We start from the raw sequence: 12,462 nt of genomic DNA on the forward strand, positions 1-12,462 counted from the left end.
TATGATAGGAACGACCCTTGTTATTTCAGAGAGCAGTCAAGGCGACGAACCCTACAGCCATGCTATGAGAACCTGCTTGGTATTTCATCGGGATATGTGTTAAATTTGCCAATACATCACATCCCTCATATCATTGTTTTCTGGTCGCGATTTACTCGTAAAAGTTCCGACAGGATGTCATGGCAGGTGGCGTGACGCATTGTCGATGTCAACAGCGCTCTTTCAGAGAGAAGCTCGCAGTAAGTATTTTCTGCCGTGGTACTTTGCATTAAAAATACAAGTTCGTATCAGTCATGATACCTTGTGGAAATTGAAGATCGTTTGCGGAGTTTAGATTGAAAACGGAAACTCGCTAAAGCAGGCGGATCTAGGTACTTATTGGGGTATCTTGACAGCTTGAATTGCATGGCTGCCAGGAAGATCATTCAATCACACGTTAGCCGCAGCGAATCATGTTGAACGGTGATCATTCGAAGGTACCATGTTTCTCAGCATATGGAGGTATGGTAATAGATAAATATGTGCTTGCAGGGACAGTCTCTTTTAGTTGAGTGACATCCGTTTTGACGTTGACTGAATGGCAATGCTGAGGTTGGTTCCCGACTGATCGAATATCTACGAAGGTCACAAATCCATGACTGATATGTTTTGGAGTAAGAAGATATTTGGACGCCATGTTACTTATTTGTTCTTAAGTTTTCTCTTGGGCTTTTCGGCTGAAACTGGCGATGCCTAACGGCTTCGTTTACTGAAGGTGAGAGTTCGAACTTCGCCGGTAGATACACACCGGTTTAGACCAAGGATTACCCAATGGTAAAAAAAATAGAAGTGTCATCTTTTTTCCTATGGAGTCAACCCAATGTTTGAAAAGTCACTTTGCTTAGTGACTTAGATTGAAGTTATAGCTGAGTCTCTAATACCAAAAAGAAAGGATGGCTTCATAACTACAAAAGCTTACAATGAAATACTCAGATTTAGATCAGAAATATGGTTAAATTCGACGTAGCATGAGCTCGTTATCGCACAACTTAAGTTGTGTCCCAGTCAGTCATGGGCAAATGGCTCCTTCCTCGCGAGGCCAAAATGCTCTAGATATCGTCCACCCCAATTGCTTTCCTCCTCCGGCCCCCCCATTTCCATTCTCATTCAATCCTCTGCCGTCACAAGTCTATGTGAAAATTTCAATCACGATAATACCACCACTGGATTCCTGCTACCTCTCCAGAGGGCCTCATCTGAGAAGATGACGCCAGAAGACCAGAATGAGACAACCCCTTCAAGATTCCGAGCGCTCGCGTTCCGGAATCCTTTCGCCTCACCAAGCAGAAACGAGAATTATCCAACAGCCACGACATCAGGTCATTGCATGCCAGAATCTACAGCAGTACATGCCGCCGAAGCAACCAGTTCAGGTGTTGCTAGCACCATCCCCTCCACAGCCCCGTCCGCCATCTCATCCCTTGGAAATACTGCCGCCACATCACCAACATCGGAGCATTGTCCAGATATTGAGCAACATGACCATGTCACTCCGTCTTGTCAAGGTCTTGATATCATTTTCCCGCCAGGTAAAGCAGACCAGAACTTCGCGGATGGAGACGAGGGAAATTCGATTGCCAGCTCGGATATCTCACCGTTTGGCAGTCCTCACATTAACAGAAGTTTGATTAATCTTGAGGACACCGGTACTGCCGTCGATGGAGGAGCCGATAGTTTACAGAGCAACATGAGCATTTCCAAAAGTTCCAAAATGTGTAGGTGAAACCATGGCGGGATGGAAAATGATGCTAACTTTGTGCCAAGCACCAATTCGTCTGTCTGGATCGCCTCTAAATATCTCAAGACCAGAGTCTCTAGCAGGCTCCTTCCAGTCTGTCAGATCCGAGCAGTCTGCCAAGTCTTTCAGGTCATATGGATCATCAATTGGAGATGGAGGCGAATGGGAGTTCGACTCCTTACTTGAGATGACAGATGAGATAAGGGCCGCATTGAAGGTATGGAATTTCCGTAGTCCTGGCCTTCTCTTTTACGGTATTACTAATCGAAGGTTCCTAGACCAGAGGAACCATTCCAAAGAGTAGCATTGAAGAGTTGAGTGTGCTGCTTGATGCCTTGTTGCAAATCGAGGCCTCAGTTCCGCCTTCGACAGAGTTTGATCTACTTATACACACCCGTTTAGACGAGCTTCTCAGAGACATTGGCGACTCTAAGGAGACGATGAGTCAAAATATGGATAAGAGTCAAGTAACAATCTTCATCAAGGCTGGTTCTTTGAGGCGGAAGTGGGAGCGAAGATTCAAAGGGTTGTATTTCAACATTAACAAGCCGCGCACAGAGCAGATGATCAACGGCCCTCTGCGTGGCCTAGGTATCATTGGAAGTAATGGAGATCAGGGACTGGATTGGCTTGTCAGTCATGTGCAACCAGCCGATTTGGAGGGCCATCTGAATTTCACTCCAGGAGAGTAAGACTTGCTCTTAGGTGGCTTGCGGATGATGACTTGGCTAATGACATTTTAGCTGGTGGCTGAACATGCACTGCGCACTTCGTGATGGTGCCGTCGGGTCAGGTACGACTCATTCCCGACGAACATTATTCCTCGCGATATTCATTTGTGCTAACTTTCTATCTTGGGGTTAGTGGACAAGATGCTGACAATGGGAAAGTCTGGAGTTGTGGCGTTAGCATTGCTAGCAGGAGAAGAAGTCACCGGCCCAACACTGAACCTGTTCGAATATACCAAGATTGGCCACAACATGGACGAATTGATGAAGCTTATGGCATGCAATCGTGGTCGTCCTATCAGGCTTTTGAGAGGCAGCAATCTAAAGAGCAAATATGCCCCATCGGCAGGTGTTCGATATGATGGCCTGTAAGTTACTCAGTCCAGCTTGAAGAAACGAAATGGATACTAACACAAAGAATTAAAGACACCTTGTCAAGCAATTTGGACATCAACTCCTAGACGAATCCCAGAATGTGTATCGATGCACGATCATGCTGGAGAGGAGCACAAGCCAGAAGCCATTTGCCGAGGTCCTCCGATTGCCCAAGCCATCGCACCTGGACGACTGGATACTTTACAAGAGGTTCGTGGGCGAGGAGTATCGGAAACGAGAAGGGGAGGCGGCCTTTGAGAAATGGATTGACCTTGAAGAGGAGAAGCAAGCAGACAAAGAGCAATTCCTCAAGGCCAGGGCATTGCAGGAGGGAATTCGACGGTACACGGTGGTGGAGAGGAAGCCGAATAATCTTCAAACCCACTGAGGTAAGTGATTAAGAGGATGATGTTGTATTTATAGTAGGCAGTAGAGATTAAATATATTGCGTATTACTTTGTCGGAACAATGTGGGTGGGACCAGTACCTTGGATGCATGAGAAGGATGGTATGGTCGTCGTCGTCGTCGTCGTCCTCTCCCAGGGGTTTGGGTGCGGAGACATACTCTGCTGTAGCGCCGAGCCGTCAAATAAGCTGACAAGGTACGAAAGTACTCTGTACTGTAGTGGCCGGCCACCGTACAGCACCGCAGCTGCAGCATCCACCTGCAGTGCGCCAACCGAAGCGATGCGCCACTTTTTATGTGGCGCTAGTACAAATCGAAATCTTCAACTTGACGACTCAAGACATGCAACAAACAAAGGTGAACGAGTTCACTTTTGGAGGTGAATTGTATTGAAAAAGTGAACAGCAATACGAAAGAACAGAACAGAACAGAACCCTACCTTAGTACTTCGTCTAGAATGGCTAGCCCTTCCCACCCAGCCACCATGGAGCCTCCATTAAAAAAGCAGAGAACCTCTTCAGACTCTCTTCCTTCCTCCAACAACACCAGCGGCAGTGTAATGGCAGCTCAGCCAACTTCAAGCACCGAACACAGCAAAGACTCCACAATCACCATGGACAATCCAATTCTTCCTGCCGCGACTCGAGCGGTTATCTCCGATACTGGTTTTCAGCCTGAGAAAGAAATCGCCGTTGGTATCACGCACTTTGTCAACAGCGAGAATCCTGGTTTCCAAGGCGTTCTGAAGCAAAGGTAAAGCCCCGAATTCCCCAATCTCAAGTGTTTAGTCTCTATTGTATCTCCTTATGCTCTACCATTTCTCTCTACTGTACGAGCATTCGGACTGCGGTCGCAATGGCATGTGGTCTTTGGCCAAGAGCTGGTGATCATATCCTTCTGTTGCTCCGCAGTCATGTCAAGATTCCCGGAATTGAATATCTCGGCGCTCGACACCATAGTCTTCTTTTAGTTGAGAGCATTGCTAACAACCAATTGTTTAGATATACCGATTTCTTGGTCAATGAAGTCATGCCAGATGGCACAGTGGCGCACCTCACTGATGACAAGGCAATTGATGCCAAAACCTTCAGGGTGAGCTCCTTCCTCAACCTGTACCCTCCATCCGTGTCGCCCAATTTGCACCTGCTGCTAACCAGCTTCACCTCGTGGATTGCATTTCACGCCAAATCACGAGGTCATTTTTGAGTATGCCACTGACCTTTGTCTAGACGCCACAAATCGCTCCGCAAGAACCAGTCCAGTCTCTTCACAAGGTGGGTGCCTAAATCTCGTGACACTAAACTATTTTCAATCTTGTTTTACCAAATTACTAACGCTCAGAGCAGGACGAGAAGGAGAATGCTAAGAGTGAGCCATCTTCGTCAACTGCTACCAATGGTGGCGCCGAGAAGGTATGCCTAGCTCCCTTCTATATCACAATCTATTCTTGTTGTTTCAAGCATCACCTGTCAGGCACATTCAGCTAACTTCGTGACTCAAGGACAATGCTATCAAGGAAGAGGTTGCAATTGCGGCACCAAACCCATCTCCCGCTGCTGTCATGGCCGATGCAGAGGGCGACGAGTCAAGCTTAGGCCACGTTGAGAGCACTGATACCACTACCACCGCCTCAGTACAGACTCCCACAGCTAAGAACGAAGAATCCAGTACTTCGAAAGAAGTCTCTAACGGAGTCTCTGGAGATGCTGCTGCTGTATCTGCCTTTGTCATTTCCCCGGATGACGATAAGTTCCTTGCCGAAAACCTTGGTGCCAACATCAAAGATGAAATTCTCAAGCTCCATGCGCAAATATTAGCCAAGCCCAATGCGAAAGCAGCAAGCTTCGGCTCAGTAACCTCTGCTCCATTCACCAACAGAGTCCTTCGTGGCACCATCCACCAAAAAACGAAGGAGATATTCAACTTCAAGTTGGACACCAAGTCAACCCAGAATGGTGAAATCGAGTTTTTTGCACGAGGAAGAGACCCAAGCTGGAACAACAACAATCAACAAACAAACCAAAATTCAAAGCCAAATCCCCGCCAGAACAAACCGCAAGGTCAACCTTCTGGCAAGCTAGGATGGGAAGAGCGTGGTGGTCAGTATCTTCATTTCAGCCTTTATAAGGAAAATAAGGACACAATGGAGATTGTCACCGGCTTGTCAAAGAGCTTACACATCAAGGCGAAAGACTTCAACTTCGCTGGTACCAAGGATCGTAGAGCTGTGACGGTTCAGCGAATCAGTGTCTTTCGCCAGTTGGACACCACCCTCGCAAAATTAAACCAGCAACTCTGGGGAAATTCTGCTATTGGCAACTACAAGTACGAGAAGCATCCTCTCGAGCTTGGGGAACTGAAAGGCAACCAATTCCACATCACTTTGCGCGATTGCCATTTCGGTGACGATGCAGGTTTAGATGCAGAGACTAGGTTGCAGCTGGGCAGGAAAGTAGTTGGTGAGGCTGTCAAACACTTGCAACACCATGGTTTCCTTAATTACTTTGGTTTGCAGCGATTTGGTACATTCGGTATCGGTACAGATGAGATTGGCCTCAAACTCCTCCAGAATAACTTCAAGGCTGCATGCGATGCAATCTTGGAGTACAATGAGGATGCTCTCTCGGCTAACGGCACCGAGCCAAACGACAAAGCTTCGAAGGATGACTACAACCGCGCCAAGGCAATCAAAAGCTACAGAAACGGCCGTCCTGCCCATGAGGTTTTGGATCTGATGCCAAGAAAGTTCTCAGGCGAGAGTGCCGTTATCAGACATTTGTCCCAGCGAGGTCGTGACAAAGATTACAGTGGCGCAATCATGTCTATCCATCGCAACTTGCGCACAATGTACGTTCATGCCTACCAATCCTTGGTATGGAACTTTGTCGCTAGTGAGCGCTGGAGCAGATACGGCTCGAAGGTCACCGCTGGCGACTTGATCATCGTAGATTCTAAGAAAGCTACTGAGGTCAAGGAGGAAATTGATGAGAGTGGAGAGGTCATTGTCCATGCAGCCGTTGATGATTCTTCTCTCACGCGCGATGATGTCTACGAGCGTGCCAGGCCACTAACAGCCGAAGAAGCTGAAAGTGGAAAGTTTACCATCTTCGACATCGTTCTCCCTACTCCAGGTTTCGATATTGAGTATCCACAGAACGACATTGGCGACTTTTACAAGCAGTTCATGGGCAGTGATCGTGGAGGTGGGCTTGATCCAGCCAATATGCGTCGCAGCATCAAGGACTTCAGTCTGTCCGGAAGCTACCGTAAACTTATGGCAGGGTTGGGAGGTGATTGTACCTTCGATCTCAAATTCTACAAGGACGAGAAGGAGCAATTGGTCGAGACGGACCTAGAAAGGTTGAGAGTGTCTCAGGGAAAGCCTGCTCGTCCTGAACCATACAGCCATAATAATCGTCAAGATAACCAGCGCGAAAACTTCGGCGGCCGAGGCGGTCGTGGAGGACGTGGAGGTCGTGGCGGTCGTGGAAGCAATTCTAGATACCCAGACCAACGTGATGAAATCGCCATTGCGAAGGCTAGACATGCGGATAATCCCAATCTGGCTCTCTGGAAAAACGCTGGAAAGACAATCCCAGCCGAAGAAGCAATAGAAAACGCCGCTTACGACTTGGAGCGCGCCAACCGCGTACCCAGCAATGAGCCCGTCAGCGCACCTGTCATCAAGGAGACATGGGTACAAACTGACCCAGAAAACTTCAAGAAGCGTACGGGTGTGAAGACGCAGAAGATCATTGGTGATGACGAGGTCGACCTCCCTCTTTCGGATAAGGAACCACAGTCTCCAAGTAGTAAGACCGATGTTTCCACTGCTTCGCGCCTTACAGAGGCAGCACCAAAGCGCGGAGCCGAGGAGATATCAACTGCTCCTCCTTCACCAGCACAGTCTACCAATGGCAAGGATCAGGAAGCGCAGAAGGCGCCAGAGGAGCCTGAGCCAATGATCGCTGTGATTGTGAAGTTCGCCCTTGGCTCAAGCCAATACGCTACCATGGCTCTTCGGGAGCTTATGAAAGCAGGGGGAGTAAAGACGTACAAGCCTGACTTCAGTGGAGGAAGATGAGGGCTCGGGAGTCAACTGTTTTGAAGATGATGATCACTATGCATGGGAAGGATTGTTATGATTGCATCTGAATGGAGTTTATACGCGGACAAAAGTTGTGCGAGTATGCATGACAGGTGTGGGTTGAATTTTAAAAGCAGGGTACCACTCAAAAGAAGTAAACAGCACTGCAAAGTAAAGAATATAGACTCGATTCAAACCTAGCCCCCTCTCCCATGCATTGCTTCTTACTCGTGATACAGGTTCTCCGTTCAAGTTCATGCTAACAGCACCACAGAACCCAAATTCCACACCATTTCAGAAATGAGAGGACTCTAAGCAACCACTTAAGTCTTCACGAGCCTCAACAACCTCCGCTTCAAATCAAAACTCTTCCGCTTCGACTTCGCTTTACTCTCCTCCTCCCCAGCATCATTTTTAGCTCCTGCGCCTGCCCCCATCTTCTGCCTCATCCTGAAATCCGCCACCAGATTCTTATACACAGGATCATTCACGCTGAGTAATTTCCCATTCTTCTGCGCCGCAGCATATCTCTTCATGAATTCATTACCCTCCTCCCATTCTTTCAAGGCGCGTTTGTATACTTCGCGCTCGTACTCGGTGGCTGCTGGACCGGGGTGCTCTGGCTTGCTAGCTTGATTTTTGGGAGTGTCTTGAGATGGAGCTTGATCTTCGGATCCCGACATTGTGGAAGGGGTGGATGTTGTCATTTGAGATGTTGGGTTGTTTGGTGGGTTGGTTTGAGGTGGTAGTTGTGTATGCGAAGAGGGAAGGGCTTTTGAAGAGGAAGGAAAGAGAGAAATCGAGTTTTTATTTCGAGAATTTGGATTATTTTATGGGGTGCGAAGTAGAGATGTAGTAACAGACTGGAAGCGGGAACTTGTGTAATAATGTCTAAGTCTACGTCTAGTGTACCGGATTCTATTCTCTGTCTATTTTCTGTCCATTTACTCTTTAATGCGACGGGAACCTCGTCTATTCGATCTTAACCATACCATAGCACTGAAATAAAATTACAGGAAGTTCTGTGCTGTCTTTCACAGTCATGAGGAGAAAGGAAGGACGAGTCAAGCTCCAACCCTTTTACCAAACTCAGAATAAAAATTACACTGTGTGACATGTGATTTCTTCCCAGTAACCTCATTGAAGATATTACAGCCCTCTTTCGCCGCATTAGGCGGTGTATAAACTATTCATTTTTAAGTCAAGTTCCCCAAAGCAGTTCTCTCTTCCACTTCAATCGAAGGTACTTACGATGCAAGCTCACTGCAGTCTCCTTCTCGTCTGGATTCGAAATCTTATGTAGTCCCAGCTCATCAGCCATGTACGTGACTTCACCTTGGTGATAAATTGTCTCTTTGATGACTTGCGGAGCTGTAGCGTTGTTGCGAGGGTAGTCGAAACGAGTTTCTTTCAGTTTGCCTTTGAGGACTTTCATGAGGCAGTGGGCGTCAGCGTGATCATGGACTGGGCTGCCTTTGCTGGGTGTCCAGACAAGAATCAACTGTTGAATTTTAGCTGGCTTTTATACTTTGAATGTGCCCATGCAAATATATATATATATATATATATATCCTTTTGAGGGTAGTGGGGGTATTTACGACCAGAAGTGAGGAGGAAACGAAAGTACTTACCAGATTACTCTTTCCATTCCCCTCGTCGACTAAATTCCTGGTGTACCCGCGACTCAAGTCCTCAAAAGCATACTTCTCCCAGTCTTTTTCTGATGATATGTAGTTCTCCATCAATTTCTGCAGTTGCAGGACATCTATGTCTGAGGAGTCTAAACCGGACGATGGACCTAGAATCTTGGAGAGATCTGAGATGAGAGTTTCAAAGGGATTTCGCGCTGTGGAATTTGTTGCTGGGCTTGAGCCCGAGCCGAGAGCATCTTTAGCTATTGATGGGGCCATGGCTATGGTTTTGGTTGATAGTATATGAATTGGAATAAGATTATTTTGAAGTTGAGAGCTTGGACATTGAAAATTTTGGTTATCTCGGTATTGAGCTGGGTGGCAACTGCTAGCTGAAGAGAAAAACTATATTTCGAAAGAAAGGTGATCTAAATTACAAAGGAAGCAGCTGTAAATGAGAAGCCAAATAACTACACATTATCTAATTGCACAAACATAAGAAAGGAATTGCATAATTTTGAGTCTGCCTGACGACAATGGAGTCAAGTGAGACTTTTCACCCGTACCCCGCTAAAATCTCCCAAGGGTCCAGCCACAAGGGCATCGTACCCCTCTATTGGATGTCATACCTGACATGCAACCCCTCACCAACGGCCACCTCTCTTCCTCCAAACCTGCCACGCGTCTGCCACCTACCCACGGTCTCCGAATATGCCACCGAAAGGCAAAGGCGGCGATAAGGGGGGAGCAGCAAAAGGGAAGGGCAAAGGCAAACCAGCAGACGAGAAAGAGGAGAAGGGAGGGAAGGTCAAGGGCGCCCAGTTCGTGAATGTTAGGCATATACTGGTACGGGATTCGGAGTCTGCAATGATAGGAAGGGAAGACTGATACTTTGTAGTGCGAGAAACATGCGAAGAAGGAAGAGGCTCTAGAGAAGTTGAAGGGAGGAGCTAAGTTTGATGAAGTTGCGAAGGAGTTCTCGGAAGATAAGCCAAGAGCTGGTAAGTGCTCCTTTAAGTCGCAGAAGCGTGTAGGGTTATTGGCTAATGTCTTCCAGGCGGTGCTTTGGGATGGAAAAAGAGAGGTGATTTGGACCCTACTTTCGAGGAAAAGGCGTTTGAGCTGGAGGCTAGTACGACTGCAAATCCGAAATACGCGGAAGTGAAGACAGGATTTGGATATCATATTCTAATGGTGGAAGGAAGGAAATGAACACCTCGAGCGGTTCCAAGACAGATTTTGAGGGGAGGCGAGTCTGCAAACTGGTCAAGGAGTCTGGTGTTTTGGCGCATCCCACATTTGGTCACAATATCGACCCGGCCAGTGTGCACTCATAAAGTCAGATCAGAAGGTCCCGTATGCAATTGATATTCCACCCGTATGCATCATATCTAGAGTACATCGTAAAGAAACCCTAGCAGGGCCGAATGTCTACCCATCGAAAGCTAACTCCATACCATCCGCTTTGTAAATTTACTGCTCGGTGTTGAAGTAGTTGAGGAGGATCGATCGCTCTTGAGACTCCTCACCCCAATCCTTGACGACAACGCAGGAGCAGTTGACAACCTTGCGTGCATTTCCCTCGCGGTCCAAGACACCTGCAGATGCCCATTAGTCTTCCGGCCCATAATCCCTTGCACGGGATTACTTACACAAACCAGCCCACTCGCCCAATTGCTTTCCATCGGGAACCTTGATCAAGGGGATCTTGTGCTCGGAGCAAAGCGCAATGACCAACTTCTTGTATGCCTCCTCCTCGCAAGACTCGTTCTAAAATGGCAAAATCAGTACTTAATCCATAGTCTTCCTGCGCAATGTCCAGGGTTCTCTCTTTGCAGCATCTTTCCAAAACTTACCAAGACGCAAACGTGAGCTTGACGGCGATCGAGAGCCTTGGAGGCCTCACGGAGTCCTCGTGCAAGACCATCGTGCATAAGAGCGAGCTTCAAAACACCCTTGAGGGCGTCAAGAACTGACATCTGTCCCTTGGACGCGGCATCTCCAGAAACTTCAACCTCCTCGGCCTCAGGGACCTCTGCGACAGGGCTTTCTTCTCGATCACTCTGTGGAGTATAATATTAGTTCCAAGCTCAAATACCCAGAGGGATTCGGGAAGAATTGGGGTTTGGTGTATTCGGAAATTCTTGAGATATTGGAGCAAGGACCGCAACATACCATTTTGATTTTTCGTGAGTGACTTTCCTCAAAGATTTGGATTGAAAATTGAAGGTTAGATCGCGATCCGAGAATCTGTGGGCAGAAGGCATCACAAGCGAGAGTTCAATTTCGCGCTAGTGGTCACCACTGAACTAGCGGCCGCACCCACACGAAAATCCGAAAACTCGACCTACCATTTTCTCGACATTCCATTCCAACAACAACTTCGACCACCATCAAAATCGAGGTATGTATTCCCTGGAACGACATCCCAAAGCTCCTTCATGATAGGCAGAGGGGAAAATCGACATCTACTCATTCTGCGACCGGGACCTGAGCTGTTGAAGAGGGAAGATGGCGTGAATGCTTGTGCACAAGCTGGACCTCAACTCAACACGATGCGACCATAGCACTTGAAAGATGTCGACACTACTCTTCTCTTTCGACGATGAGCTGAAGAACCCTCTTGTCAATCATGAGGGCACTCTCCATGCTCAGAGCCCATCAAGGCTAATATACAGCGTCCTGCAGATACCTCACTTCACATTCAAGACTTGAGAATCTCCATCCGTCAAAATGGTTAAGACTTCAGTCCTCAACGATGCGCTCAATGCCATCAACAACGCCGAGAAGTCCGGAAAGCGACAGGTCCTGATCCGTCCCTCCTCCAAGGTCATCGTCAAGTTCCTCAGTGTCATGCAAAAGCACGGTACGTTCGCTCGATATGGATTTTCTTCTGCAGGTCATCTTCTTCTCCACACATTCGGCATGATAACTAGATGACGGTCTCACAAACACTACGACCATAGTCCTTTAAGTTGCCGATATATCATCCTGCGAGGATCTTACACGTTCTCTGATTTTTGTCCTGACGTTACACGTTTAATCTTTCGCTACATATACTGACATGGTCTTCAGGTTACATTGGCGAGTTCGAGGAGGTCGATGATCACCGATCTGGCAAGATTGTCATCCAATTGAACGGCCGGTAAGATATCCTGTTTATGATAGATTGCGAATGATTGCTGACATGGACCTATAGTCTCAACAAGACTGGTGTCATCTCCCCAAGATACAACGTCCGCCTCGGTGAGCTCGAGAAGTGGGTTGTCAAGCTTCTCCCATCGCGTCAATTCGGTTACATCGTCCTCACCACCTCTGCCGGTATCATGGACCACGAGGAGGCCCGTCGCAAGCACGTTGCCGGAAAGATCATTGGTTTCTTCTACTAGAGGATGATTATAGGTCTGGACGGGGCGTTTGGAGTACAATGAGCATGTATCTATCTTGAGCAGGTACTT

At 47.6% G+C, this 12,462-nt stretch overlaps 7 protein-coding genes across 7 annotated transcripts; 4 read left to right on the plus strand and 3 right to left on the minus strand.

Moving 5' to 3' along the window:
* Positions 1-1,243: 1,243 nt before the first annotated feature.
* ONS95_013212 (uncharacterized protein) lies at positions 1,244-3,268 on the plus strand (the record flags this gene model as incomplete). Its single annotated transcript, XM_058506849.1, has 6 exons — positions 1,244-1,754; positions 1,804-1,994; positions 2,056-2,465; positions 2,521-2,570; positions 2,642-2,873; positions 2,932-3,268. The coding sequence occupies 6 exons, from the start codon at positions 1,244-1,246 to the stop codon at positions 3,266-3,268; spliced, it is 1,731 nt and encodes a 576-aa protein (XP_058357579.1).
* A 475-nt stretch (positions 3,269-3,743) lies between these two features.
* ONS95_013213 (uncharacterized protein) lies at positions 3,744-7,370 on the plus strand (the record flags this gene model as incomplete). The annotated part of the gene is made up of 5 exons (XM_058506850.1): positions 3,744-4,039; positions 4,288-4,378; positions 4,516-4,560; positions 4,633-4,698; positions 4,788-7,370. The coding sequence occupies 5 exons, from the start codon at positions 3,744-3,746 to the stop codon at positions 7,368-7,370; spliced, it is 3,081 nt and encodes a 1,026-aa protein (XP_058357580.1).
* Positions 7,371-7,696: 326 nt separating this feature from the next.
* ONS95_013214 (uncharacterized protein) lies at positions 7,697-8,056 on the minus strand (the record flags this gene model as incomplete). The annotated part of the gene is made up of 1 exon (XM_058506851.1): positions 7,697-8,056. One exon carries the CDS (start codon positions 8,054-8,056, stop codon positions 7,697-7,699), a length of 360 nt encoding a protein of 119 aa, XP_058357581.1.
* A 518-nt stretch (positions 8,057-8,574) lies between these two features.
* Positions 8,575-9,283, minus strand: CDO1_2 (Cysteine dioxygenase; the record flags this gene model as incomplete). The annotated part of the gene is made up of 2 exons (XM_058506852.1): positions 8,575-8,874; positions 9,005-9,283. 2 exons carry the CDS (start codon positions 9,281-9,283, stop codon positions 8,575-8,577), a joined length of 579 nt encoding a protein of 192 aa, XP_058357582.1.
* Positions 9,284-9,715: 432 nt separating this feature from the next.
* Positions 9,716-10,216, plus strand: PIN4 (Peptidyl-prolyl cis-trans isomerase pin4; the record flags this gene model as incomplete). The annotated part of the gene is made up of 3 exons (XM_058506853.1): positions 9,716-9,850; positions 9,903-10,005; positions 10,062-10,216. The coding sequence occupies 3 exons, from the start codon at positions 9,716-9,718 to the stop codon at positions 10,214-10,216; spliced, it is 393 nt and encodes a 130-aa protein (XP_058357583.1).
* A 138-nt stretch (positions 10,217-10,354) lies between these two features.
* Positions 10,355-11,224, minus strand: RPS12 (40S ribosomal protein S12). Its single transcript, XM_058506854.1, has 4 exons — positions 11,180-11,224; positions 10,861-11,067; positions 10,657-10,774; positions 10,355-10,602 (listed from the first exon to the last, which is right to left on the minus strand). Exons 1-4 carry the CDS (start codon positions 11,180-11,182, stop codon positions 10,478-10,480), a joined length of 453 nt encoding a protein of 150 aa, XP_058357584.1. The 5' UTR covers positions 11,183-11,224; the 3' UTR covers positions 10,355-10,477.
* A 513-nt stretch (positions 11,225-11,737) lies between these two features.
* On the plus strand, positions 11,738-12,393 carry RPS22 (40S ribosomal protein S22; the record flags this gene model as incomplete). Its single annotated transcript, XM_058506855.1, has 3 exons — positions 11,738-11,870; positions 12,080-12,149; positions 12,204-12,393. The coding sequence occupies 3 exons, from the start codon at positions 11,738-11,740 to the stop codon at positions 12,391-12,393; spliced, it is 393 nt and encodes a 130-aa protein (XP_058357585.1).
* Between the last annotated feature and the right edge of the window lie 69 nt (positions 12,394-12,462).

Source organism: Cadophora gregata, assembly GCF_030347475.1.
Source record: "Cadophora gregata isolate MNR1 chromosome Unknown scaffold_7, whole genome shotgun sequence".
Taxonomy (NCBI): domain Eukaryota; kingdom Fungi; phylum Ascomycota; class Leotiomycetes; order Helotiales; family Ploettnerulaceae; genus Cadophora; species Cadophora gregata.